At 39.9% G+C, this 26,452-nt stretch overlaps 1 protein-coding gene and 1 non-coding gene across 3 annotated transcripts in view; one reads left to right on the top strand and one right to left on the bottom strand.

Moving 5' to 3' along the window:
• The window catches only part of SMARCC1 (SWI/SNF related, matrix associated, actin dependent regulator of chromatin subfamily c member 1), a 136,871-nt gene that overhangs the window by 100,101 nt on the left and 10,318 nt on the right, over positions 1-26,452 (top strand). The window contains exons 23-26 of one of the 2 annotated variants that reach the window (XM_032458623.1): positions 1,191-1,305; positions 1,976-2,127; positions 9,459-9,593; positions 19,608-19,869. In XM_032458623.1, coding sequence (XP_032314514.1) covers positions 1,191-1,305; positions 1,976-2,127; positions 9,459-9,593; positions 19,608-19,869 — 664 coding nt within the window. Of the gene's footprint in view, positions 1-1,190; positions 1,306-1,972; positions 2,128-9,458; positions 9,594-19,607; positions 19,870-26,452 lie in introns of both variants that reach the window. The other variant, XM_032458622.1, reaches the window with a different exon arrangement.
• Positions 17,701-17,804, bottom strand: LOC116657338. The gene has a single exon (XR_004312459.1). It is a non-coding gene; the product is annotated as a U6 spliceosomal RNA (small nuclear RNA).

Genomic DNA, 26,452 nt, shown 5'->3' on the forward strand with positions numbered 1-26,452 from the left:
CTTCTGTACCCCTTTCAGGCATAGTTGGGAATATGAATTAAAAAATCATGGTTCTTAAGAATATTACATACTAGGGTTTGGGTCCTATACTTGTGCCAGAAGAGAATTAGAGAATATTAAGGAATTTTTTAGAAGAGTTAATTTAACTGCTAGTGGAAAAATATTTGGTAAAGACTTAATGAGAAAGTGACATTTCAAGTAGATTTTAAAGAGCAGGTAAAATTACAAAAATTGAAATGAAGGCTAAGAAATCAAATATTCCAGCTGGCAGTGAAAGAGGAGACACTGAAGCCGGTGTGCGCAGGGCATCCAAGTGTCCTGTACGTTTTTGCCCTAATCCCTGTCTCGTAGAGGCTATAAATGCGAGGTGAGCCAGAACAGAGCTGTACAGCCTCTTGAACATCGGGGCACATGGTGAGCGGTCAGTTACTGTTTGAGTGAGTATAAACTGTATATAGATAGGAGAGAAAGGGGATTATAGTAAACTTAACTGCAGTTCTACAGTGTCCCAAATACTGTGCTTTGTACTTTACATTTATAAATTCATCTTATTCCTTAAACAGCTTTATCAAGTCAGTGATTGTCTCTTCATTTTATAGACAGTGTTACGTAATATGTCCAAAGTCACAGGGATTTCAAACTCAGCAAACGATACCAAATCCTGACCACAGAGGAAGTGAAGTATCCAGTCCCCAGAGCATGAACACTGATGCTCTATTGTGGCTCTTCCTGAAAACCATCAGCAAATCACTGTATTAAAGAGTTTCATCAGCTTTTTATCTTGGCAGCATTTCATCTTGGTTCTTGGTTGACACTGTGCATATTAAGTGCTCTTAGTCCTTTTGGACAACTAACCATTTATTTATTCATTCATTCAGTATCTGTTTAACCAGTGAATAATGTAAATCAATCCCACTGACATTGCTTCGGACATCGTACCACTGGCCTTTTGCCGGGAGGGCAGGGGACTTCATGCTTTGGAGGCAGGTTGTCAGGAGATGAGGTAGTAAAATGTATTTCTCTGAATTTATTAATTTATTTTCCAGCTTTTCTCTCCAAGGCCTTTCTTAACCTAGTCCACTTCTTGCCAGAAATAGTGGAACCTTTCATTGTTCTAAGACAATATCACTTGTCAAAGGACCTTTTTTTACCCCCTCATGCCCTGTCCTCTTATTTTGTACCTTTTTCAGGCTGAAAACAAAGGGGAAAATGAAACAGATGAAGGTGATAAAGCACAAGATGGAGAAAATGAAAAAAATAGTGAGAAGGAGCAGGATAGTGAAGTCAGTGAGGATACCAAATCAGGTAATTTGAGGAAACTCTTTAGACTTTATTATGTAAAAGTAAAACCACTTGGGAAATGTGGGCAGTTAAATTGTATAGAAATATTACATCATTTGTTATGGGTTTGTTTCCTAATGTAACAGTAAATATGGGTTTGGGTTCTATTTTGTGCTTAGGTACATTGCTAATGGCTACATTGTTTTCAGTGTCATATAGACAAACAAGTTGTTCAGCTGCGACTGAAGTCACCACACAGACCTGCCATTTTATTTTCAGTCAGTTGCTGGCACATCCCATCGTGCCTGACTCGAAAGGCTTGCGGAAGTGCTCTGTTCTCAACTTCTGATTTCCTCCAGACCCTAGGGTTTCCCAGAGCATTTCATTGACTGTTGAACAAATGTGTTGGTCATAGGGCTTAGTTCCCTTGAATTTTCCTTTATATCCAAGGGAACTACACAGAGAGCTTAGAGAAATGAAGAGAAGACAAAGTGTACTATTTAGAAAATCCATCTCAAATAGAGACAGACTCACATGCATGGAGTGGTTCAACAGAAATCTTAAAAAGAAGAAAAAGGGACTGAAATCTCTTTGTAACATTGGTCCTAGTTCATCATGTGGCAGAGGTGAGGAGTAAGATGGCTTATTGAGACTGAGCACACTGGTAATAAAGCTTCCTGATTTTTTTCAGAAGAAAAGGAGACTGAAGAGAACAAGGAATTCACTGATACTTGTAAAGAAAGAGAAAGTGATGTTGGGAAGAAGAAAGTAGAACATGAAATTTCTGAAGGAAATGTAGCCACAGCCGCAGCAGCTGCTCTTGCCTCAGCTGCAACCAAAGCCAAGGTTTGCCCCTGACAGCTCTTTTCCTAATGCTCTCTTAAGCCATGAATGGCTGTATTGTTTTTAGGTTATTGGGAACATTAAGTATAAAGAGCCTTGCACCCCATAGGAGATGACTGTTTACTTGAATGACATTTCTAGGTTAAGAATTCCACAGGCAGGAGGATGGTAGAAATAGCAGACCTGGTCCTAAAAGGTGACTGCCTTCGATTCATTCATTGTGTCAGTCTGTCTTGTGAAGACTGCAGAGATTTCAAGTCTTGTCTGATGTGCCTGCAGAACTTGTCTTGGACTATTCGAATAATTTCTACCAGATTGAAATATTTGTGATTTTTAAGACAAAAATCTGTTTCCTTGTATAAATACTTCACCCTGATCTTATAGACTGAAAGGAAAGAGAGGGAACCTAAAATAGCTCTTTTTCTTCTTGAATTTGCCAGCTTTTCTGGGGGTGGTTTTCTCTATTTATAACATAGTATTGGCTTCCCAGCATATTTAAGAAGAAAAGAGAGTGTTATTTTCCTTGCTTTGTGTTAATTTAGCATTCCAGGCATGAATATGTCAAGTTTTTAAAAATCTATTCACCCCTTCTCCGTTTTACCCTCAAATGTAGTTTTCTTTCATTATAGGTCACCACATTTCAAGCAGTGCTTACCAGAACATAGCTAATCGTTTTATCTTTAGCTGTTCTTGATCCATTGGTAAAGATGGTCTTTCATGGTCTTTAATTCCCCCAGACTGTTTAGCTGCTGTGAACTACTTCTCCAAGTGTTTAATCTGTGTAGCATGATTTATAACAGATCCATAGATGACCCAGTTGAAGCCATAAGACTACTGTTTTGAGTGGCTACCCATCTGATGGCGGTGCAGACGGTGTGGGGGAGGGGTGTTTACAGGTCGTGGCCATGCTCAGTCAGCTCAGACAGATACCCTAGCTGATTGTTAGCATCACAGTAGATCGAGGTCCTATGTGTTTGTACTAGCCAGTCTCTTCCAAAATGCCTCCTGATCTTCATGGTTCTCCAGCACAGTTTTAGGTATTCTTTTCCTCTACCACCTCTGACCTCTAGGACTTCGTCGGGTACACTCTTATTTAAGTGAGTACTGATGTAGACACCTATTTGACTGCTGTTTCACATTTGTTTGGTTTTGCCCCTTTGTTGAAAGCATTTTTTTTTTCCAGTCTGTCTTCTGCCAGGTTGGACTCATGGGTGTCTCATTGTCTCTGAGCTGTCCAAGTTCTCATTGTTCGTACTGTCAGTGACGTCATTGTTCATACTGTCAGTGACTGTCATAGAGATGTTAAGGATTGTTTTGGGCATATTTTCTAATTTTATAAATGAGGAGCTGGAAGCCAGGAGGGCTTTCTCCTTTGTGCCTTTTATCAGGGCAGAGCACACCATCTGCCCAGTGATCACACCCCCAGCCTTTGACTTCTCTCACTCTTTCATTTTCCATAGCTATTCAGCCACCAAATCCTTCATGGTACTCTAGTTCATCCAGTGATGCCCAGCCCCCTCACCTGTTGCCTGTCTCCTTTATTCTATTCTCTATCCTTCAGCCAAAAAGTTATCTTTTCTGTTTTTAAATTTTTTATTGAAGCATAACTTATATCCAAATAAGCAGACATGTATGTCTGCAACTAGTGAATTTTTTCACAGACCAAACACCCCTGCAGGCTCACAAACAGGACCTGCATCAAGCAACATAACCTAACCAGCTTTCCAGAAGCTTCCTCATATGCCGTCCTGTTACTCTGCCTCTCTTCAAGAGGAGATGCTAGCCTGCTCCCTAACACCATGACTTCATATAAATGGAATCATACAAATACAAATATGGGCATACTTTCTTAAAAATACAAATATGAGCATACTTTCTTAAATAACCTCCCGTCTCTCTCAGGCTAAAATTTCAAACTCCTTTAGGAATTCAGGAGTTTTTCACGATCAGGACACTTCAGTCTTCAAGCATCATTTCTTGCCTGTCTGTCCTGAACAGTTTCTTGCAGTTCACTAGACAAAACCCACTCTCTCTCAGCCCCAGTTGGACTTTTTTGGACACCCTTCTTTCTCACAGAGCTGGATTCTCTCGCACTTCCTTCTGTCTACTTCTCCTCTCTGTACCACAGTGTGTGCGTCCCTGTAAGTTGCCAGAGAAAAAACTAAAATGATAGACTACCATGAAAAATTTCATGAATGCTTGCTTCATTTTGTGTTCATAGCTTGTTAATATGTGCAGCTTTGGGCACAAAAGTGTGTATACTGTGTACCACTAACACTTTGCCACAGCCTTGTGACTCCTTCACTGCAGAGAAACTGCTTTTGTGGATCAGTTGCCCTGGCCCTTGCTTATTCGATTCAAGGTTTAGAAGAGTGTCCAAAGAACATTTTCTTTCCAAGTCACTGAATTTTCACTCCCTCACCATCACTCACTTATTTCTAGTCAGTGGGAACATGGGTCTTCATTCTCAGAATGCCTATATCTTCCACTGATTTGTGAAAGTGTTACAGATGCTCATGCTACATGACTTGGCACACATGAGTTATCCAGTGCCACTTACATACAGCTGGACCTGATACATTTCACAGCACACATAATCATTTTTGTGCTACATGGTAATTAAGGGGTAAGGAATTCACTTAAATTACTGTAATTAGTACAACTTATCTAGCCTATGCAAGTTTTCTCTTATTCTCTTTTTGTTCTTCTGTGTCTATAAACAGCTTTGCTATTAAGAGTTTTCCTCGATACATTTTAATTGTTTGTCGCACTCTGACATGGAGTGGTAATTAGAGGTTCTAGATCTAGCTTCAAAACAGACAGGGTGGGCACGCTCTCTAGCTTTCCCCATCCATACCGTATGAGGGGCTCTTGGGTAGCATATCCATTTTCTTATTCCTCCTACTGACAAGCTGTGAACTAACCCACCTGAAAAGTGGTATGTGGGTGTGAGGAGGAGCACTGTTGGCTGGTTGCTCTCCATCCGTTCCATCTGGGTTTAGCTGGAAGGATGAATCCAGAACCATTGCTGGAATAAACTAGAAACCCCAGAAAATAGAACATGTACTCTTTATCAGCAGCAGTAGGATTCAATTCTTTTAAGATAGCAGAAATCACTTTTTTTTCAAGACCATAGACATTTCCTTCAAATTTTTTTCTGCTACCACCCAATGCCCACATACTATAGAAAATAGATTTGTCTTCATGGTAACTGGATATTAGTTCCGGGGCAACAGGAAGATTTTTTTCTTACCCCACAGAAATATCTCATAACTTACTCCTTTATGCCTGAAATTCTTTTGTGAGATAGGCAATTTTTTATTATACATTTTAGTCACACAGCTTTACCAGATAAATGTTGATTGAAGTTGGTTTACACTATGCACATTGATTATTGATACCGTATCTCTTTACTTAATGATACTGTGAAGAGAAGACAGAAGGAAAATTTGACCTGTTTAATCATTTTCATAGTTAACTCTGATCATTTTCATCTTTATATGACTAAATAGAAACTACGTCTGTTCTGCCAGCTAGAAGCCATGCTTTGCTATATAAAGTTCACCTAAGCTCTGTCCCAGTCAAGTTGCTTCTTTCTTTTAAGTTGTTTCTCCCATATTCTATACATCTGGCACACTCCCAGACTTCATTGTTCTTCTTAGGTTCTATAAAGCCAATATGTGAAGGTTTGGGGATTCCCCTGTAGCTCTTTTGGAAGGCTCTGGTCCTCACTATTGCCAGATACTTGGAGAATCTATAGCATGAGCATCAGCAGTGTTCCTGATCCAATTATCCATTGATGTGTAACTATCACAAAACTTAGTGGCCTAAAACCATAATTATTTTATGATTTCTCATAATTGTTATGAGTGAGAAGCTCTGGCAAACTGAGCTGGAAAAATTTTGTTCTGTGTGGCATTAGCTGGGTTCCCTGGGTGTTCACCTCATGTCTGGGCTGTTATGGAGGGCCTGAGATGACTTCACTCACGTGCCTGATACCTAGGCTGGGATGGCAGTACCATCTGAGTGCTCGATGGCAACAGTGTCTCCACACACCCTCTCTAAAAACTTATCTCTAAGAACTTATCTTGGGCTTCTTCATATTAGAGTGGTAACAAAGTGTTAGACTTTTTTACGTGGCAGCTTAAAACTTGAAAAGTGTCTCAAGTGGTATGAAGGGGAACCTGCCAATATCTCATTGCTTTGGCCCCTGCCTGGCACTGCATAACTTCTACCCAACTCTACCGATCAAACAGTCTATACAAATTCAAGGTGATGAGGGGACATAGACCACACATCAAATGGCAGATGTGCCACCTTAATCCACCACAGTCTGCCCTCTGATCACAAATTACATATGTTTCTCCCACTTGCGAAATAAACATCCTGATATCTAATCTCATGATACCAGGCTAAGTGTGGAGGTCCAAGATCTCATCAGTGCAGGTTCTCACATACAGACAGAGCTCCTCAGGAGTGGTGCATCTTGGCCTTGGCAGGTTGAAGAATGTGTGGACTCATATGGCAGTGGTGAGACAGGGATGATATCCATCCACATTCATACTCAAGGAGTGTGGAGGTGGGAGGCATGGAGCACTCATGGTTCATAGCAGTTATGAAATCTTGCTGGGCACACCTTTCCAATATCTGGGTCCAGGTCCAGTGATCTTTGTCCTGAAACCATTTCTAAATTTCACATTCTTACTGGGAGTAACCAAGTGATGAGAAACAGTTTTATTTTCAAACCCTGCTCTATTTCCTCTAAATTATACCTGAAAACTGAATAGTTGCTTCTTTGGTTCCTCTCTTTTCTTATAATAAAATACAAAATGTTTATATTTTACTTGGAAGTCACTCCAGCCAAATCCACAGATTCGTTAATTACCCTTTCTGTTTTCCAAATCACTAGAGGTGACAATGTTCCCAAACTTTGTGCCACTATATAACAAAGATCTACTTCTCTGAAACCTCCAGTATTATTTTCCTCTAAGGTCTCACCAGTGGTTTTCTTGAGGCCCTTTCAAAGCTTGCTCTCATGGCATGAACCCATAGCCAAAATCACATTTTAGGTTTTTGTTGAAAATGCACCTATTTCCAAGTACCACGTGCTTTTCCAATAGCAAAACTTAGTGTTTTAAAACAACCATTCTATTATATCTCATGATTTTGTGAAATTTGAACACCAAACAGCTGGGTAATTCTGCTCCATGCAGTATCTGTTGAGTCATGTAGTGGTGTGCACCTTACAGGTAGGTTCATCTAGCCAAGACAGCTTCTTTAAGTCCTAGTCCTTGGCAGAGGTTGCTGGGTCTTATCCGCCCCCGGTATAGTCTTGAGGTCTCTCCCTGTGATCTTTCTCGCACAGTAATCATACTTCTTACATGGCAGCTTGGGACTCCCAGAAAGAATATTACAAGAGACAGGACGTGGAAGTTCCCAAACTGAAACCCAGAAGATATCACCACTGTTCCCTATAGGGCAAGGCAGTTAGAGAGGAGGGGTGGTAGACTCTATCTCTCAGTGGAAGAAAGGCCAATGAGTTTATGGCCATTTTTAACCCACCACAAGCTCCTCCTTCCCTTCCTTCCTTCCTTCCTTCCTTCCTTCCTTCCTTCCTTCCTTCCTTCCTTCCTTTCCTTCCCTTCCTTTCCTTCCTTTCCTTCTTTCTTTCCTTTCTTTCCTTTCTTTTCTTTTCTTTGCTTTAAAAAAAATTTTTTTTAGTTGGAGGAATGTAATTAGGTTTTTATTTATTTATTTTAATGGAGATTCTGGGGATTGAACCCCAAACCAACTAAGCATGAACTCTACCACTGCGCTGTACCCACACGCCCACCACAGATCCCTTCTAAGTATTCCCCAGGAAAGTATACAGTAAGATATCATTTGTTAATTGTTAATAAACAGACATTGGGTGATAACTAAAAGGCCTTTGGATTTAGAACTTAAAATTTTAGTTCCAGCCCTGCCATTTACCAGCTTCTTAGGCAACTAACATAACTTTTGTGAACCTACATCATTTTGTTTGAATCAGAGATCCTTTCTGACAAGATTAAGAAAATCAATTAAATTCATGTAAAAAAGCATTCTGAAAAATGGAAAATACCATATTTTGATTATTCGTTGTTTTATACTTTTGTATTTTTAATATACTTTTGATTATTCAGTAATTGAATGTCCATTATGTGCCAAATACTGTATTACAATAACAGTTTTGGTGCCTAAAATGTATATGCGTGGTCCCCGCCTCCTAGGAACTTAAAATCAGGCATTAATCTTGAACCTCCAAGTCATTTCAGTTGAGATGTTAGACTAGACATTTAGTTGTAAAGGAAAAGAAGAAAACAAAAGAATAAAATGCTAGAAATGTAACCTTGAGAAGTGAGTCTATTTGGTGAACTCAAGATAGGGATTATATACTATTTTTAAATTTCCTGGAATGAAATTCTTTCTCTCTCTCACACATAGACACACACTTACAACACATAAATTTATTCTACTTTTGCATGATGATTTTTCACAAGTTATGTTTATAAATGGATTACTGCCTGAATACTTAAAAGCCCTGACAACAAACACGTTTCATGTGTATCATCACAGAATGGTTTTCGAATTTATTGAACTTCTTCATCTCACTGATGTAGAAACAGACCCACAGAAGTTCATGGTGGGCCTAAAATTATGTGACTAATTATTAGCTGAACCAGGACTAAAACCCAGATCTTGATCTTGGAAATTTGTCTTTATTCTGTACCTAATTGATTTAAGTTGTACTTGAAATTCTGGATTAAAACTTGTTATCCCTCAGAACTTGGAAGACATTTTATCGTTGTCTTCCAAAAACCTGGTTTTGCTGTTGAGAAGCCTGATACAGACTGGATTTTTGTTTGTAACCTGTTTTTTTATTTGTTTGCCTTTCTGGAAACTTTTACAATTTTCACCCTGTCTTGTTCTCTTAAATCTTCAAAATTCTTTGCTGTGGATTTTTTTTTTTTTTTTTTTTTTGATGTTTATTTTCTTACTTGGTAATGCCTTCCTATTTGAAAACTTAGATCTTCGGTTTTGACAGGAAATATTTGGCTCATTTATTTGATAATACTTGGGGATATCCTCAAGTTCCTGCATTAATTTCAAAGTAGAAAATAGTACCAGAAATTCAGGCAGAGACAGTTGTTATTTTAAATTGAAATAAATGTTTAGTAGGAACATACAGGGGGGCATCTAGGGCACTATTCTGAATTACACAGTCCCCACTTTGCGTAGCAACTTCAGCATTTTCTTACTCTCTTTTAAGCAAATGTTTACCTAAATAATTTGAATGACTTTTTTGCCCTTAGCACCTGGCTGCCGTGGAAGAGAGAAAAATCAAGTCTCTGGTAGCTCTCCTGGTTGAGACACAAATGAAGAAACTGGAGATAAAACTTCGACATTTTGAGGAGCTGGAAACCATCATGGACAGAGAGAAGGAAGCTGTAAGTAAGGGGAATTTTTATAGTGGCTTTTTGGCAATTAAACTCTGACCACCTTTCATAAAATGCAAGTTAGAGCAAATAAATGGTAGCTTAATTTGTTGGTCTCTGTGGCTATGATCTAAACTTTTTTCTGTTTGCTTTGCCCTTTCAAAAGGATTATCAGCTAGTGCTGATAAATGAAAAGAGTTCTGTTCGCATTCTGCAATTATTTAAACCTCTTGGCTTTCTAGATATACTTAATGGTATCAAAATCTGCCTTCTACAAAAATTGGATCTTAGGTTTATTTTATAACCTACTTGTTACAAGTCAAGTAGAGTACATGTTGATTCATTATTTGATTCAGGGATTTTCTTATTTCCTGTCTTCTTCAATATAAGTATCAGAAAGTAGGGGTTAATCTCATCTTGAGCTAGGAGCCTGGTTTCTGTAATCCCTTTTAACCAAACCTTCCCCAGATGCAGCCTTGGCCTCTGTCTCTTCCATCCTTCCCCTTTATGGGGACAGGCAGGTGGAACCAGGCCTAGCAGAAGGCTCTTAAGCAGCATTTTCTGGACCATACACTTGATATAAGGACATGGCCCAAACAGGACCAAAAGAAATATTTAAAAGGCCAAGAATGAAAGAAGCCACAAAAAGTAAGAAACATAGAAGCAGAGAAAATATTTGGTTATCTCAAGGAAATTTTTGGAGAAACAGAGATTAAGCTCTTTGGAGAAACTTGTTTTTTAATGAGTTGACTAGGAAAGAAATTGATGACTTTCTAAACAATGGGCTATATTTGAGGGTTTAGTTAGTATTTTTTGTGATTGTTTGGACTTTTTCGTCTACGTACCAAATACTGGTGTCTCTAAATGGTAAAAAACCCTAAGATTAAATCATCCCCAAAAAGTTTTAATTTCATGAATCTGTTTGCATTTGTTAAACTATTTCTTAGTTTTCAATCCAAGTCTTCTGGCAAATTCTTTATGAAGAGTAACCCAGTAACTATCACAATAGCTCATTTTCATTTTGTCCTAAGACCAGCTCTGCCACTTGGACAGGCATTCTGGTCCTGTGAGGAAGGAAAGGCTGCTTCAGTAACTGTCCTGCCCACACTCTAATCCATCCTATCTCCTGTTCCCTGGCCTTATAAGTATTTCCTGTTATCACTGATCCTTTCTTGCCCCAGAAGCTACTGGCCACCCTAGTCTCATCTCTATCGCCTTTGTGCATCAGCCGTGCCACACCACACTGCACCATGTGCAGGCTTCCCTCACGGCCATGTTCTCTGCTACCTGTGTGCATCCTACTCCTCTGCCAACAAGGCCCTTGTCCCTCCTCTTTACTTACCTCCTGCATCCCTCAGCCCTGCACCTGTGGGTGACATGCCCTCCCATTTGCTGTTGCAGTAGCCTAACAGCACATACCATGTTGTACTTGCTAATTAATGCGTCCACCTCCTGTACCTGGTGGGTACTCTGTGAGGATAGAATTAGTCAAATGGCTTTGTTCATGCAGAATTGGCACATCATAGGCGCTTGTTTAGTATCTGTTGAACAAATATATGCCAGCATCAGTGTTAAAAGCTGGGAAAGTGGAAAGGAAAGTCCACCCTTGGGGGACTTACTTCAGTTTAATGGGAAAGACAGTCAAGAAAACAAATCACATTATAGGGTGTTAAGTACTCCTGTGGGAACAGAGGAGGAATACCTGGAAGATTCAGAGGCTATTGGAAAAAACTTCCTGGAGGTGAGCTGGAGTGTTGAAGAATGAGTATTTGTGTTTCTCTTACCCTAATAAGCTGCCCTTTTGTCATTTAATAGGTTTTTTGGGGGGACTTGGGAAAACAGGGGGCTATAATATAATGGATTATTGGCACATGAAGTACTCAAATGATGATAGCGTCTTACTTCCCACCGGCAACCAGATACCTTACTGTCGTTCATGGAGCAGAACTGATGTATTAGCCTGGAAGATTGGCATGACCCTAACTAGGCACTTAATAGAACCATGTTTAGATTGTCAAGGGGCTCTTTTCTCAGCTATAAGTCACTGTCTCTTCAGAGAGTAAACTTGTGGATTCCCCCATTCTTTTAAACCCCCCCGGTGGAACTGTCACCTGGAATAACAGAGCTGCGAGCCCCTTCCCAGTTCCCTCCAGTGATTCCCAGACACCCAGGCCAGTGTAATGGTTCTGCTTCCCTTGTGCTGTGGATTAATAGTCATTTATCTCAAAGTATATAACTCCACTGTGTTCTTCGTACTTGAATCTTTTTTTAATGTTAATATTCTGTATGCTCCGATTAGAATTTTACACAATAGTCTCTGAATAAAACAACACAACTGCAGATGTTGGGAAAGCATTCTGCTGAATTTTTTTCACCACACAAGATTGCTCTTCTGAAATCCTTTGGTGGTCAGCCTGCCTTTTCTTTCTTAATCAGCATTTAGGGCAGGAAAATTCTTTGTACAGGACTGGCCCTGGCCACTGAGTGTCAGTTGCATAACTGTATTAGTTATTGCTATGTGAAAAATTATCCCAAAGCTGTGACTGAAAACAGAAAACAGTACCTCACCCAGTTTCTGAGGGTTAGGAGTCTTAGAGCAGCTTAAGTGGGTGGTTCAGGTTCGGGGTCTCCCATGAGGTTGCAGTCTTCTTATCCTTCAGCCAGGACTGGAGGATATACCACCAAGCTTGTTCATGTGGCTAATTGCAGGAGGCTTCAGTTCCTTTCCGTGTAGTCCTTTCCACAGTGGATTCCCCCAGAGCGAGTGACTGGAAAGAGCAAGAACATGAAAGAGCACCCAAAACGGAAGCCACAGTGTCTTTTATAACCTAAACATGGCAGTCACATCCCTTCACTTCTGCTGTATCCTCTCTGTTCCACAGACCAACCCTGATTCCGGGTTGAGTAGGACTATGGGTAGACATGATTCAGTGGAGAAGGTGTAAATATTAGGAATTCAGATCATTGGGGGACCAGCTTGGAGACTCACTGTCAACAGCAACCAGAAATTCTTACAAACCTTAAGATGGCTTTCATTCACTTTGTTGCACAATTAAGACATAATGTATTTTTTTCCCTCCTAGCACTAGTATCCTATCCTTCCCTGTGGGTGAGCAAGGCCATGGCTGTTTTCCTACTGATGATTTCCTCTCCTCATAGGACTATTGTGAGAATTAAATGAGGAAATATGGCATGTGCCTGGCACAGTGCCTGGAACACACAATAAGTGTTCAGTAAATATTTATATGCCTCCCATTATGAAGACCAGTAATCAACTATGTATTAAATTCTTAATATTTATAAGCCTTTGTTGGCTTTATGAACATTTATTGGACCAGTAACTGTGCTAAGCCACTTCATATGGATTTTCTCATTAAATCCCTCAAAAACTATATGAGGGAGCCATTACCAAGAATACACTGATTGCTTTGAATCTCCTTGGAAGAGAGTCCAGCAATGATGCTGGATGGGAACATAAGGCTATTTTTGTTAACCCCTCATAGACAAAGAGACTGGAGCTTTTGTGTACCTCAGGTCACACAGTTTATAAAAGACAGCCAGATCTCAAATCTGTGTTTCTTTAGCGCTATGTTTTTACTGGCACTTCATAATTTATAAAGAAATGAGCCATTCTTATCTCATTTTAATCTAGAGACTCTTAGATATGCAAAGTTTTATCACCCATCCATTATGACACAAGAATATTGAAATTGTGGAACATGAGCAGGTCAGCCAGGAGCGGAGCATTCTAACCTGCTGCCTGGTGCTCTCTGTCTGCCACTCTGCCTGAGTTCACTGGAGGGTGCTGTCCTGCTCATCTGTAAGCACTAGCTTCAGGACATACTTTTTTGAAGTAAACATTTGGTTTTGTTTATGTAGCAATAGATTTCAAAAATCTTTTCTTAGACTTTAAGAATCAGATACGAAGTTTATTTTTTTCTCTAATGACTTAAAACCAGGTGTTCTCAGCAGGGGAGAACATAGCTCAGTGGTAGAGTGCACACTTAGCATGAACGAGGTCCTGGGTTCAATCCCAGTATCTCTGTTAAATAAATAAATAAATAAAAATAAACCTAATCACCCCCCCAAAAAAGATAAAAATAATTTTTTTAAAAATCAAATGTTCTTGAGTCTAAAATTTTACATTTTTTATAGGTATTATGAATGTACCTATAATTAGAGCTCAGTAGCTATTGTTACAGCCCTTTCATAAAGTACTAATATTAGAGGGAGGCAGTTACAGAATGTACAGAGTCTGGGAAATGACACAGGAAAAGCTATTGACTCCAGTTGAGGTGAGATTGTTGGGCTGGTTTTGCAACTCCAAGGGTCTGCCCAACTGAGCAGCCTCATATGCCAAGCAGATAGCATACCTCAGTCAAGAGAGCAGGTTTCAGATGTGGGCAGTGTTTGGGATTGGAGAACACTGGAGGCTGGTTCCTACCTAAAGCATTCTTACTTGGATTTAAGGAAAAAAAATATTTTGAGGCCAATGAGAATGGATCTGTGAGCTGATCTAGTTTATAGCTTCTAGCCTAAATGCTCTCTAAATCTCTGTAGGTCATTTGGCTAGGTAAGAAATTTTATACCTTCAGAAAAGAGACATTGTAGGAAATTCAGAACTGTGAGAAACCCAGACCGTGTCCTTTTAAGATGGTGAGGGGGTAGTTGAGACATTGACACATAAAGATACCGCATGAGGTAATGGGGCTGTGGAAATTCAGAGGAGGAGAGACTATGGTTGGCTGAAATTATTAAGGAAAGCCTTCTGGTAGAGGAGGAACTGATCTGAGCATAAAAAAGTCCCCAATCCAAAAATGTAAAAGAGAAAGGCATGATTGCTGAGGAGACTGAAAAGTCATCCTACCCAGAGCTGGTGGCTTTCGCAGCATAGGTGACGGATTAAGTTCATTTGTTCCTTTTGCTTGCTTCAGCAGCACATATACTAAGTTCATGTGTCCATTGGCAAATATTTATTGAGCACCTGCTTTGTTCTAGGCATATTAGATACTGGGGATACAGTGGTGAATAAAACCCAACAAAACTCTTTGCCTTGGTAGAGCTTAAACAATTAATGAAGGATGTTAGAAGATGTTAGGTGCTATGTGTGTGTGTGCATGCGTGTATACTGTGTATGTGTTCATTCCGATACATTACAGGCTGGGGAGGGGAGATGGGAAGGGCAAGGGAAGTATTTCAGTTTTAAGTGGTATCATCTGAGTAGGTCCTGTTGAAAAACTGACAACTGGGCAAATGTTTCTAAGCCCTAGAAACAGCCAGCATAGAGGCTGTGAGGCAGAAGCATGATCGACCTGTTCAGGAGATAAGGAGTAGGGGCTGGAGCAGGAACGAGGTAGGAGGAGGAGGAGGTAGAGGATAAAGTCAGAGATAATGGAGGCCTAGTCACAGAAGCTCCTGTAAACAAACCATCCATTTTACTCTGATTGTAATGTAGAATAACACAAGGCCTATGTTATTTATTCCATAAAAATGTGGAACACATGCAGAGGACTGGCATGATCTTCCTTATAGTTAAGTGGGTATCAGTCTATCTGCTGTTTGTAGGGAATAAATTAATTAAAAAGTGACAAAGTTAGAAAAAAGGCTGCTAAGATAACCACATGAGATGGTTGGTCATGACGGGCTGTGGAAGAGAACGGTCAGGTTCTGGGTAGACTTTAAAGGTATTGCTGATAGGACGTCCTCACACATAGGAGGTAAGTTTAGAAAAGATCGTTGTACTTTGTGACAAATTAAGGGAAAAAGAAGAAAAAGTGAATTTCATACTGCCCCTGGAGAATTGTACTCAACTTTGTTTTCTGCATATTTGTAGTAATTCATCTCTGTGCTGCCTGCTGTATAGTTGAATCTCTTGTTAGACGTGCACCGTGATACTATGGGTGGCCAGGATTAAGAAGGCTGTACTTACGAGCAGGTTTAGTTCTGAATCTAAAGATGTGTGGCCTCAGGTGGCAAACACTTTGTACCAAGGACAGAATGACCAGTCACAGCAGTGGTGCTAGCTCCCTCTTTGGATTCCACCTCCAGAAGCACGCGTGAAGGCAGAAAGATGCAGTTTTGTTGTTTATTTTTCCTCAGGAATGAAGACGTCTGTTTTTTCCTAAAGTGGTTGTCTGGTTACTGACACCAAACATTTCAAAGGAAGGTGTGTTTATTTATTTCAGTTATGGTGCCAAGTAGTCAGAGGCTTCAAGTCTTAGCTGATATTCCGACCCTTGGCAGTGTAGATGGATTTTTGAGGCCCCCCCACCTTGTTTTATTTTTTCCCACCCCTCCTCTCTGTTTTATGCAAATACAGTTGGGAGAAGAGCTCTGTGTGCACCTCAGCTGCGCTTGCAGCTGTGAGTGCGCGTTTGGGTCTTGGTGTAGAAAAGTGCTCTGTTATGTTCCGTTTCCACTTGGATTTGGCTGCTTTATACATACACAGTGCAGGAGTGAAGAGGGCAGGAAGGCAGGGTTTGAATGCAGTGAGGATTGGGGGGTTGTCTTTAGATCAGGTCCACAGGCAGCTTTGTATGAAAGTGGGTTCCCTAGAGCCAGATTGAAACCATGTAAGAAAGTGAACAGATTCGTTAGCACCCTGTTTACATGAGTAATCTACACTATTCAGTTTAACTATTGGAACTTTATCTGTAGTCCTTGGAAATAGAAAAGGGAGAGAAGAAAATCAAGGTATCTGAAGCATATACTTGGGCAATTTTAGTATCTTGTTTTATAGTTACAAATATGTGTCATGACAAAAATTTTCAAATAATGAATAAATTGAAAAGTCTTTTTTACCCTTAATTTCATCCCTAGCAATAATCACTAATAATAGTTTTTTTAACATTTTTTATTGAGTTATAGTCACTTTACAATGTTATATCAAATTCCGTTGTAGACTAATAATAGTTTAGTGTCTTCCAGAACATTTTTAGTGTGTATATAATGTTTGTACATGGACACAAAAGGTTTTTTTTTAATATAATTGGCATTATGTTATAAATATTGCAGTTTGTGTTTTTTTTAACTCAATGTATCTAGACATAACTATACATAAAAAATAATACTTTAATGACTGTCCTTATACAAATTATGTACAGTTTTCTAGGATAAATTTCCAGATGTAGAATCACTGGTTACGTCAATTTAAAATTTGCTCAGTACTGTCAAACTCTACTCAAAAATTCCCAGTTCACATTCACATCTGATTACTACAAAAATGAATGCAGTCTTCAATTGGATTAAATAAAAAAAAATGTATAACATGAGAGGTATTTCTTTTGTCTGGTGGGGCCAGGACATGTCCATATGCTCTATTGTATGTGCCCCTGAGCAGAGGTGGTCCTTCTGGAGCCAGGTGGTAGCCTACTGTCTGAATGTTGCTCTCACCTCCCAGGGCCTGTTTATTCCACACTGAATCTTAACCTTAAACTGGGTTCCTTTCAGGTGTGCAGTGTGTGTTTAATCATACCCTTTTTAATCTTCTAATTACTTTCTTTTAATTACCCTTCTGAGTTTTGAAAGGACAAATGAAGCTCAGGAAAAAATAAGTGTAATTGAGGTTAGTTCTTCTGTAGACAAGGAAGATTGGGCAAATTTTTCTTTCCAAGATTGATACTAGTCAAGTCCCAAAGAAAGGCTGGTTTGGTAAAACAAAACAAAAGAAAACAAAAAAACAAGAAACACTGAGATAGGTAATGCAGAGACTAAAACTTCTCTTCAGAGACACAGACTCTCCCTCCAGTAACAGTTCAGCCTTTTATAAAGCAGATCTTGACCTATATTCCATACTTATTACATAACTACAGGACTTCAGCCAAGCTGTCCAGGCCAGTAGTGGCTCAACAAAAACATAGGTTGAGGTCCTTTTCTGGCAACCTCTAAAGTGTAACCTCAGCACAGTGCTAAATTTCCTAGAAAGAATGATTAGGAGAAAGCAAAATCTAGGGCTTATAGTCAGAATCTTTAGATTACTTTTTATCTGTCTGCCTAAATGCCATACATTATCTCGCTGATTAGTTGTCTTGTAGAGCTGGACTTCCAGAGGATTCTCTTGTTATTTTTTTTAAGATTTATTTATTTTGTTCTTTTTTTTTTAATTGAAGTACAGTCGGTTAAAGATACGGAACGCTTCACGAATTTGCATGTCATCCTTCCACAGGGGCCATGCTAATCTTCTCTGTATCATTCCACTTGTATATGTGCTGCCGAAATGAGCGCTCTCTTGCTATTTACATATCGCAACTCCCTTCTCATCATGAAAAGAAGGATAAGTGAAATTGAGCCAGGCTTTATTCTCTTCAGGTCACCCTTAGAAAATGAAGAGCCCATACCAGTCTGTTAGACCATGGTAGCACCCTGTCTCCTCTCTCCTGAAAACTCACAAAATCATTCGTTTCAGTAGATCTCCTTTTCCCAAGGAAGACTCTCTGCAAGCCAGCTAAACAGCACCCAGGACATAAGCTTTACCATATGTTCTCTCCGTTTCTTTTCCTCCTCACCTGACCTCTTCTCCTTATGCTGTGGCCATGGCCTGTCTTCCCACACCCCATCCATCTGTGGACGTTCCCTGCTTGCTACTCCTGATGGCCAGTGATACTGCTCTCTCGGTTCCACAACGACTTCCCCCCCAAGCAGCTCTCTGCTAAGAGCCCAGATTCTTAAATTAATTCTCATGCGTATTCCGTCTAGATTTTGCTAAGGATAGTAAGTAATATTTATCTATAGAACTGGCTGCTCCCGAAAGCTAAAATGTTGTTTCCTTAATTTATGAAATGCCTAGGAATAGTGCTCTCCAGCAGAAATAATGTGTGAGCCATATATGTAATTTAAAATTTTCTAGTAGCCACATTAAAAAATAAACAGTAAAATTATAATGATGTTTTATTTAATCCAGTATACAGATATAATATTACTTCATCATGTAATCAATATGAGTAATTTTTTTCATACTAAGTCTTCAGAATTCAGTGTGTGTTTTACATTTACAGCACATCTCATTTCAGATTAACCACATTTCAAGTGCTCGTGAGCCGTTGTGGCTGCTCTAGAAATACTTCCCAGTGACTAAGATCTTGCTGTTGAAAATGATGGGATGGAACATTATTGAAAAGAAATAATGCTGTTAATCCTCCATATGATCTTTATACTACTGGCTTCTAGAAATCTAGATTTTTGTTTTCCTTCATGTTCAAGTTGATTTTCTCTACCACCCCTGGGTTAAAATAGTTTTGATAGCATTTAAGGTGAACTCCATTCTCTGAGCTCTATTAGCAGGCATATGGTTTCTGAATTTCCTGGCACATATAATAACTTATTTCCCTTTATTTTATTTTGGGTCCCAGAAAGATTATCTTGAATATTGAAATGCTTATATTTTTCAAACCACGATTCATGGAAATTTCTATTTAGGCATGTAAAATATAACTGAATATCTCACCCAGTATAATTTTAGGTGCTTGAAAGCTATGATTTACAGCAGCACTGCCAAAGTTCAATACAGAAAATATGTGTCTTAGCACCTAAGGCCAGGTCCACTCATCCAGAGCATTTAACTCTAGGATCACATTCCCAAACAGTAAACAGGAAGATCACTTTCAGAAGAGAGCACCTGGCAAGGTTGGTTAGACTTGAGGCATTAGTAACTGAGGGACTGTTAAAGGGACAAGGGAGGCTTGTTTTACCTGGGGAAGAAAGAGTAAGGCAGTCGTAGAAACTGTTTTTAAAATATCTGAAGGCCTGCCAAACAGCAGGGATTACATGTGTCCTAAGTTCAAGAGGCCCCCACTGGGTGAAGGTTACAAGGAAAGGCAGGCCTTATGCTTACCATAGAGAAGAACTTGACCTCATGCTATTCAAGAAATAATGCCTTTTCTCTCACCATGGATGTTGTAGGAGGCGAGGTGTCTGTGTAACTGTGATGAGGTAAGGGAAATTGTGGCATCACGTGGATGTCCTATGTTGGCATCCAATCCTGAGAGCCTTTCCTGATATCATGTCTCTTCCCTTTCCATTTCTTAACAGTTAGAACAACAGAGGCAGCAGTTGCTTACTGAACGCCAGAATTTCCACATGGAACAGCTGAAATACGCTGAGTTGCGAGCTCGACAGCAAATGGAACAGCAGCAGCATGGGCAGAACCCTCAGCAGGCACACCAGCACTCAGGAGGACCTGGGCTGGCGCCACTTGGAGCAGCAGGGCACCCCGGCATGATGCCTCATCAGCAGCCCCCTCCCTACCCTCTGATGCACCACCAGATGCCACCGCCTCATCCACCCCAGCCAGGTGAGGCGAAGGCTCTGCTCACAGATAAGGTGGGGTCGTCCCTGTGACACAGAGCATCAGAGGGGCAAACCACACTGTTAGTGATGTCTGACTAGGACTGTTCAGAATGTCTGCTGTCATCCAGGAAATTGTAGGCAAGTGAATCTGGTTTTGTAGTTATCACCACAGAATGCCTGCCATGTTCTCTTTCTGGGGTCCTCTTGGCATGATGCCTTTCCTCAGGTAGGTTGGCAGTATATCCCAGAGTTCTTAATTCATCCTTAGATTGTCTACACTTGTTTGTTTTTAATAGACATTTTCAAAGATAGACTCAAAAAGAATAGTACGCTGAACTCTTCTGACCCAATGATCATCACCTTTCTGCCATTTTAACTTTTTGTTGTGGAAAGTTTCTGCTATAGACAGAAGTAGACAGAATAGCATAATAATCCCCAAATATCTGTTGCCTAGCTTCAAGATTATCAATATTTTATCTGTTCCTGCTCACTTTGGGGCTAGAGATAGACTTAAATGTATTTCTAACCAATGAAAATCTTACTTAACATAACCCCCTATATCACACCCAACAGAAGTAGCCATAATTCCTAATAATGTTAGTTAAATATCTTCTTTGTTTGAATTTACTGCTAGTTCTCTTAAGTCTATTTTAATGTGTTAACAGTTCATCCTCCCTTTTTATCTTTTTTTAAATGCCATTCATATGTTGAAGAAACCAGGGTTTTCCGCCTATGGCTCTGCCCGGTTGTGCACTGAGGGTGCATGGTGCAGTTTCACATATCCTTCTCCCCTCCTCTCCTCCCTCCCACACATGTCCCATAAGTAAACCAGAGGATGGCGCTGGGCATTTTAGCAGGTTCAAGTTCACTTTGGTCGGGGGCGGGCATTTCTCTTGTAATGTCAGTCATCTCTTGTTGACATTAAGATTGATCAGTGGTTCCAATGTTAGGCTGATCCATCCATTACAGAGTTCCCCATCAGACTACAAGGTTTTACCTGCCATTAAGAATTGCTTCCTAGTTCAATTATTTCATCGGGTGTTGCAAAATGGTATGATTTCTTAATTTTTTATTCCTTCTGCATTTATTTATTTATATTTTTTCTGCCTTTATTAGTGATTATTTTTTAATTAAAAAAACTTTTCTTCACCAATCATTGAGTTGTCCTGAAAATCAATCCTTATAGGAAAGGCTGGATAAATGCTTTACTTTTCCCTTTATCAGTAAGTTACATGAATAATGAGGTTTTCCCCCCTAAATCACTCCCCATAGTCTCCAGAGGTGGTATAGTAAGGGTTTTTTCTGTTGTGTGTGTACGTTTTTAATATTGTGAATTTACATATTTTTGCATTTTTATGTGTTTCAATCTATGGGCATTATTCTTTTTCATGCTCATATTGTCCCATCTTTAACTCCTGGGTACCCTTTTAAGTTGGCAAATATTTACCACATTTTAACCACCTTGAAAACTTAGCTCACAGTTCTTTCAAACTTAACTACTAACATCATTAAAACCTAAAATGTTACCTTTAATTTCAGCATTCCCCCAACCCCATATTCCTTCCCTCCTTAGAGGACAATATGTGGCTATGTGCTGTGTATTATTGTATTACTCTAGTAACAGTCTTCCTGTAAGATTTTTATAGTTAGATTATAGTAAGGTGCCAGGTGCCTCCCAGAGCCAGTGTTTGGTTTTCTGGGATACAAGTTGTCTGGCCAAGGCATGTAGAGGTGAGCTAAGATAAATACAGAGAGACCTGGGAGGATCCCATCATGACTAATGTCAGTTGGCCTGACTTACTCAAATGACAGAATTTCTAAATCTTGTGGAAATGACCAGCCATGTTTGCCAGAGAAGGCCATAACTGAAAAAAACTATGATCTGACAACTTGAAGTATCAACATGAATCTTTAATTTATAACCCAAAACACGTTTAGGTATTAGTTTTTAATGGCTTGACCCAAAAATGAAGCTAGGTTGACTTTAATTGGGAAGCATTTGTTTTCTCACATACACACTCTATTAAATTGCAGTTATGGAACTTACTGCCATCATCAGACTTGCCACTTGATCTACGTGATGTTTGTGGAGTTAGTCTTAGAAGTCTGCCATGCTCATGACACAGGATGCTTTCTTCCTCAGTCCTTCTGTCTCTCTGCTTGAGTGGGTCTTAAATTCTCTGTATGAGATCTAATTTTCTTCAGAGTTAAACTTTCAAAAGATACAAATGCTTGACAGAGTGATGATCACAAAGTGATTTTTTAAAAACAGTAGTGATGTTAAATTTTTAGCTCCAAAAACTGTTGGAATTAATGTTTAGGAGGAAGTTCACTGTGACTGGTATTTGGTTCTCCATGGTGTTAAAGCATCATCATCTGCAGTAACTGTTCTCAGGGAGCATCTAAGGAGCTCCAACATCTGCATGTAGCTTGTAAGAGATGGGGCGATTGCATCGTGGTGAGAACAGGTGTTTGTATGCCAGGCCATTCACCCTCATTATTTTGCTTACTTCTCATTGTCTTCCCTGTACAGTTGAAGAACTGATGCCAGGCAAGGCCACATCGCCTTGCTCCATGGTGGAGCCAGGATTCGTACCAGGCTTTCTCTGATTCCAAAGGGGTATCACAATGCTACCTCTTGTGACAGAGGACTAAGGGGATTTACAGCACACTCAGATACAGCTGTTCTCCTAGGGAGACAATGCCCAAAAAAAACGAGTCCATAAAAAATAGCCTTTGGACTAAAAATAGGTCATTTTTCTCTTTTTTACTTTCTCACAGAAACAGTCTTTTCTTAAGTGAATTTTAAAGAAAAGGATCATTACATGTATTGAGAGTTTTTTTTTAATCTATGCCAAACTATTCTCCTTCCTTAAAATTTTAATTGAAATATAATGTACATATGGAAAAATACACAAGTCATAAGTATTTGGCATGGTGGTTTTTAACAAAGAGAGTATACCTGTGTAACCAACAGCCAGAAGCCCCCTCATACTCGTCTCAACATCTCTCCCTCCCATGGGTAACAGCTGTTTCAGTGTCATCTAGATGGAATCACAAAGTGATTTTTGTTTGTCTGGCTTTCACTCAGCACTGTGTGTGTGAGACGCATCTGCATTGTCATGAGTGGTCACAGATTTATTCCTTCTTTCTCCTGCGTGTGTTCCACTGTGGGTCTCTACCACGAGTTACTCGTCCATTCCTGTTGTTGATGGACATTGACTTCATTTCCATTTTAATTGTTACAAATAGTGAGTGCTGCTGTAAACATGCGTGTGCACGTCTTTTGGAGACTTGGATATACATTTATGTTGTGTGTGCCCCTAATTATTGGAATGTGGTATGTGCCTAGAATGGGTCATAGGATATCCATATATTCACATTAGTAGATGCTGCCAAAATTTTGCCAAAATGGTAATGCCAGTTTACATTCTCTAGCAGTATGTGAGAGTTCCAGCAGCTCAAGGGAATCATTTTTTATGATTTCCCCTTTTGTGGTGTTACTTTGGAATTGAAATGTAAAATCAGGTGTGTTAGTAAAATTAAGAACATCAGTAAATTGAACCCACTAGTTAAAAGTTGTCTTAACAGCACCAGTTCAGAAAAGGTTGATTGTAACAAATAAGTCTGATACACTGTTCTAAAAATTGGGTAAAGTGGCCTTTTGTATCAATGCAGGTGAGGAAGTCTGTAGCGTTTTAGATAGAGAATGGCTTTAGTCTCTGATTTGCCACAGGTGTAAGTTAAGAACTGTGAGCATGGTCCTTCCAACTGATGTTTCCTAGGTTCTAAAAAAGTTAGCAGGCCACAGCATTTATGTTAGGAGGTCAATTGGCTAGCTTTTGGTATTTAGCCAGAATTTATAGTGTGTGTGAAGGAAGAGGAAAAATGAGTCTCTAAAAGTCAGCAGTGCTGGGGAACTGATGAGAAGAAGGTCAAGACAGATTTATTACTGAGTGATTAATTTGTCCAGCTCTCTGGCTTCTTACGAGTTTATATCATTTTGTAGATAAATCACATGTAATCTTTTCTCCACAAAACTGGCCATCAGTTAGTGGTAGAGCCCATTGAGATATGACTCAGTGTTGTGAACCTGCGAGATGGTCATACATGAGTGGGCCTGGCACCAGAGGGGCTAGGATAAATGCACATGTTCCTTTTAGTTTGTTCTTCCACAGTCCTCGCCTCCCCTCTTTAATTCATTCACATGCTTAGAATTTTGTATAGAAAGTTCCATCTGTATGCTGTGGTCTCTCTTCCTGGGCCCTTATTTGATCCTACTCCTAACTCACTCCTGGCTTTTTGTAGGTTTTGTTATCTGATAAAGTGTCCCAAGTTGATTTGTTTTCACCAAACAAAAAGTCGAAGAATCTGAGTGGAAAGTTTCTGGTGTACAATTGGCAAATGGAAACTGAAGGTGGCAGTTTTGGCAACCTTCGTAAAACACACAGTACTGCATTTCTTCTTTTCACTTAAACGTGTGTGATTTCATGAAGTATTCCTCAGTTAAAGCCTCACTAGTTCTCCCTGTTAAGGCTGCCGTTCCAAATGGCACAAGGTGAATAGTCATGACAGCCCCCAGTTCTTGAGCACATACATCGTATCCATGACAGCACATGGGCAGTCAAGAAGGCAAGAAGGAGAGTGGCCTAGGAGTGGCTGCTGTTTCCTGATGTCTTCTTGATTGTGCTGCTGACAGTTGAGCAAGGAGGGCACCCCTGACTGCTGCAAGTCTCCTCCACAGGCCTTGGCACATGCCATCATCCCTTGGTATCCATCAGGGATTGGTTCCAGGAGCCCTCCATGGATATCAGCATCCTCAGATGCTCAAGCCTCTTATATAAAATGGCATGGTATACAGTTGGCCCTCCATATCCACAGATGCAAAACCCATAGATACGGGGGAATGGCTGGCCAAATGTATTTAAAGGAAGATTACCTATCAGTAAGTTGAGTCAAAAGGAAATGACAGAAAGCTAGTATGTAAGTGCATTGTAAGCCCTGTTCTCTCCTTGGCTTTTAATAGTAAATGAGGCACTCTTCATACCTCATGGATCTGGAGTGAGCTTCCTGTGTTTAGGGAAGCCTTTGTTATTTGCCTCTGTGTAAAGAGCAGAGGGAGAAGGACATGTTGGTTTAAATATCTTTATGGTTTCCTCATTAATAGTGTAAGAATTTTTAGAAGTGCCTTAAAAAATCAGAATAGGAATTGATCTGATTTGATGAGAATTCAGACATGGTAGAGATGTTTTAACGATAAAACTAAAATATTTTGCATCAGTTAGTAAAATGTTGGTTGTTCAAGGAAATAAAGCAAGGCATTAGGCACTTGGCTTTTAAGCCCCCAAGTTAGACCCACTTATACAAACAACCCTCCCATGGGAAATAGTACTCAGGAAAGGATTACAACCAGTCATTACTTCCCAGCCTCCCCTGCCCTCCCGCACTCCAACTCACAGCCCTGCACTGAAAAGGGAACAGGACTAGCTCATCACATCAGCCAAGTTTTTATTATCTGCAGTGCCTTTGGTCCTGTTTGCATCATGTGATAACAAGGCTGCCGTGCCACTTTCCGGAGTAGCAGGTTACCCTCACAAAGAGAACAGTGAGGGTCCAGTCTTCAACAAAGAGCGTCTGTACAAAAAAAAAAAAAAAAAAAAGCGTCTTTCGCAGGCGCCCCCTCACCCCCCGGAAGCTGCTGTGGGAGGAGCAGTCTCCGAGGAACGGAGCCTGGGTTTCCCCTCACTTGGCCCTGATTGTGATATTTCCGTTCTCCAGGGGACTCAGCCAGAAAATGTGCTGTGTGCATGGTTAGAAACAGCGACAAAATATGCTTAAGGTTGGAAACTCACAAGGTTCTTTTCCTAGTTTCATGTTCTTTTCCCACCTGCCTCTCCCATCCCAAAGAATAGAAATAAAATCCTTAAATAATACTCCATTAGGTGTGATGTCCGTAACACTTCTGTAGAAGATCTAATAAACCTGAGAGTGTGAAGGATTTTTCCACTAGGCAAAGCCTAATTTTAGCAAACCTTTCCATTTTACAGGCTTCAGATGCCTGCTGCTTGAAAAAAAAAAGCTTGTATGTAGGTCAGACTCCCACCAGTTTATTCTTTGTTCTGAAACCACATCTCTCTCTCACCTCCCTGTCTACTGGGGAAGGAAACACCTGAATTTTTTTTTTTAATGGAAAATACATACACACACCCTTTATTGCGTTTGGTAAGGCCTGCTCCTGTTCATTTGGCCACACTTCTTCATGTTTTAATAAGAATTAATGGAAATGCTTTCAGACATTGTCACCCATTTAAAAGTGGTGAGACCTGTATCAGAAACCAGAAAAGCACAGAGACATTTAGATTTCAAAAGGACAGGGGTTGACTTACAAGAAATTGATTTTTGTCTTTTCTTCAGTCCTCTTAAAATTCTGCCCCATCTGAGTTTGATCCTTAGAAACCAGCTTTTCCAAGGAGAGAAATGACTCCTTTAAGGAGGCAGAGCGGTATAAAGGAAACAAGAATGAGTCTCAGGGTCATAGAGGCCTGGACTTGAATCTCAACTACTTGTTCATTGTGACTTTGGACCAA

The sequence above is a fragment of the Camelus ferus genome, chromosome 17 (genome assembly GCF_009834535.1).
Source record: "Camelus ferus isolate YT-003-E chromosome 17, BCGSAC_Cfer_1.0, whole genome shotgun sequence".
NCBI classification, from domain to species: Eukaryota; Metazoa; Chordata; class Mammalia; order Artiodactyla; family Camelidae; genus Camelus; species Camelus ferus.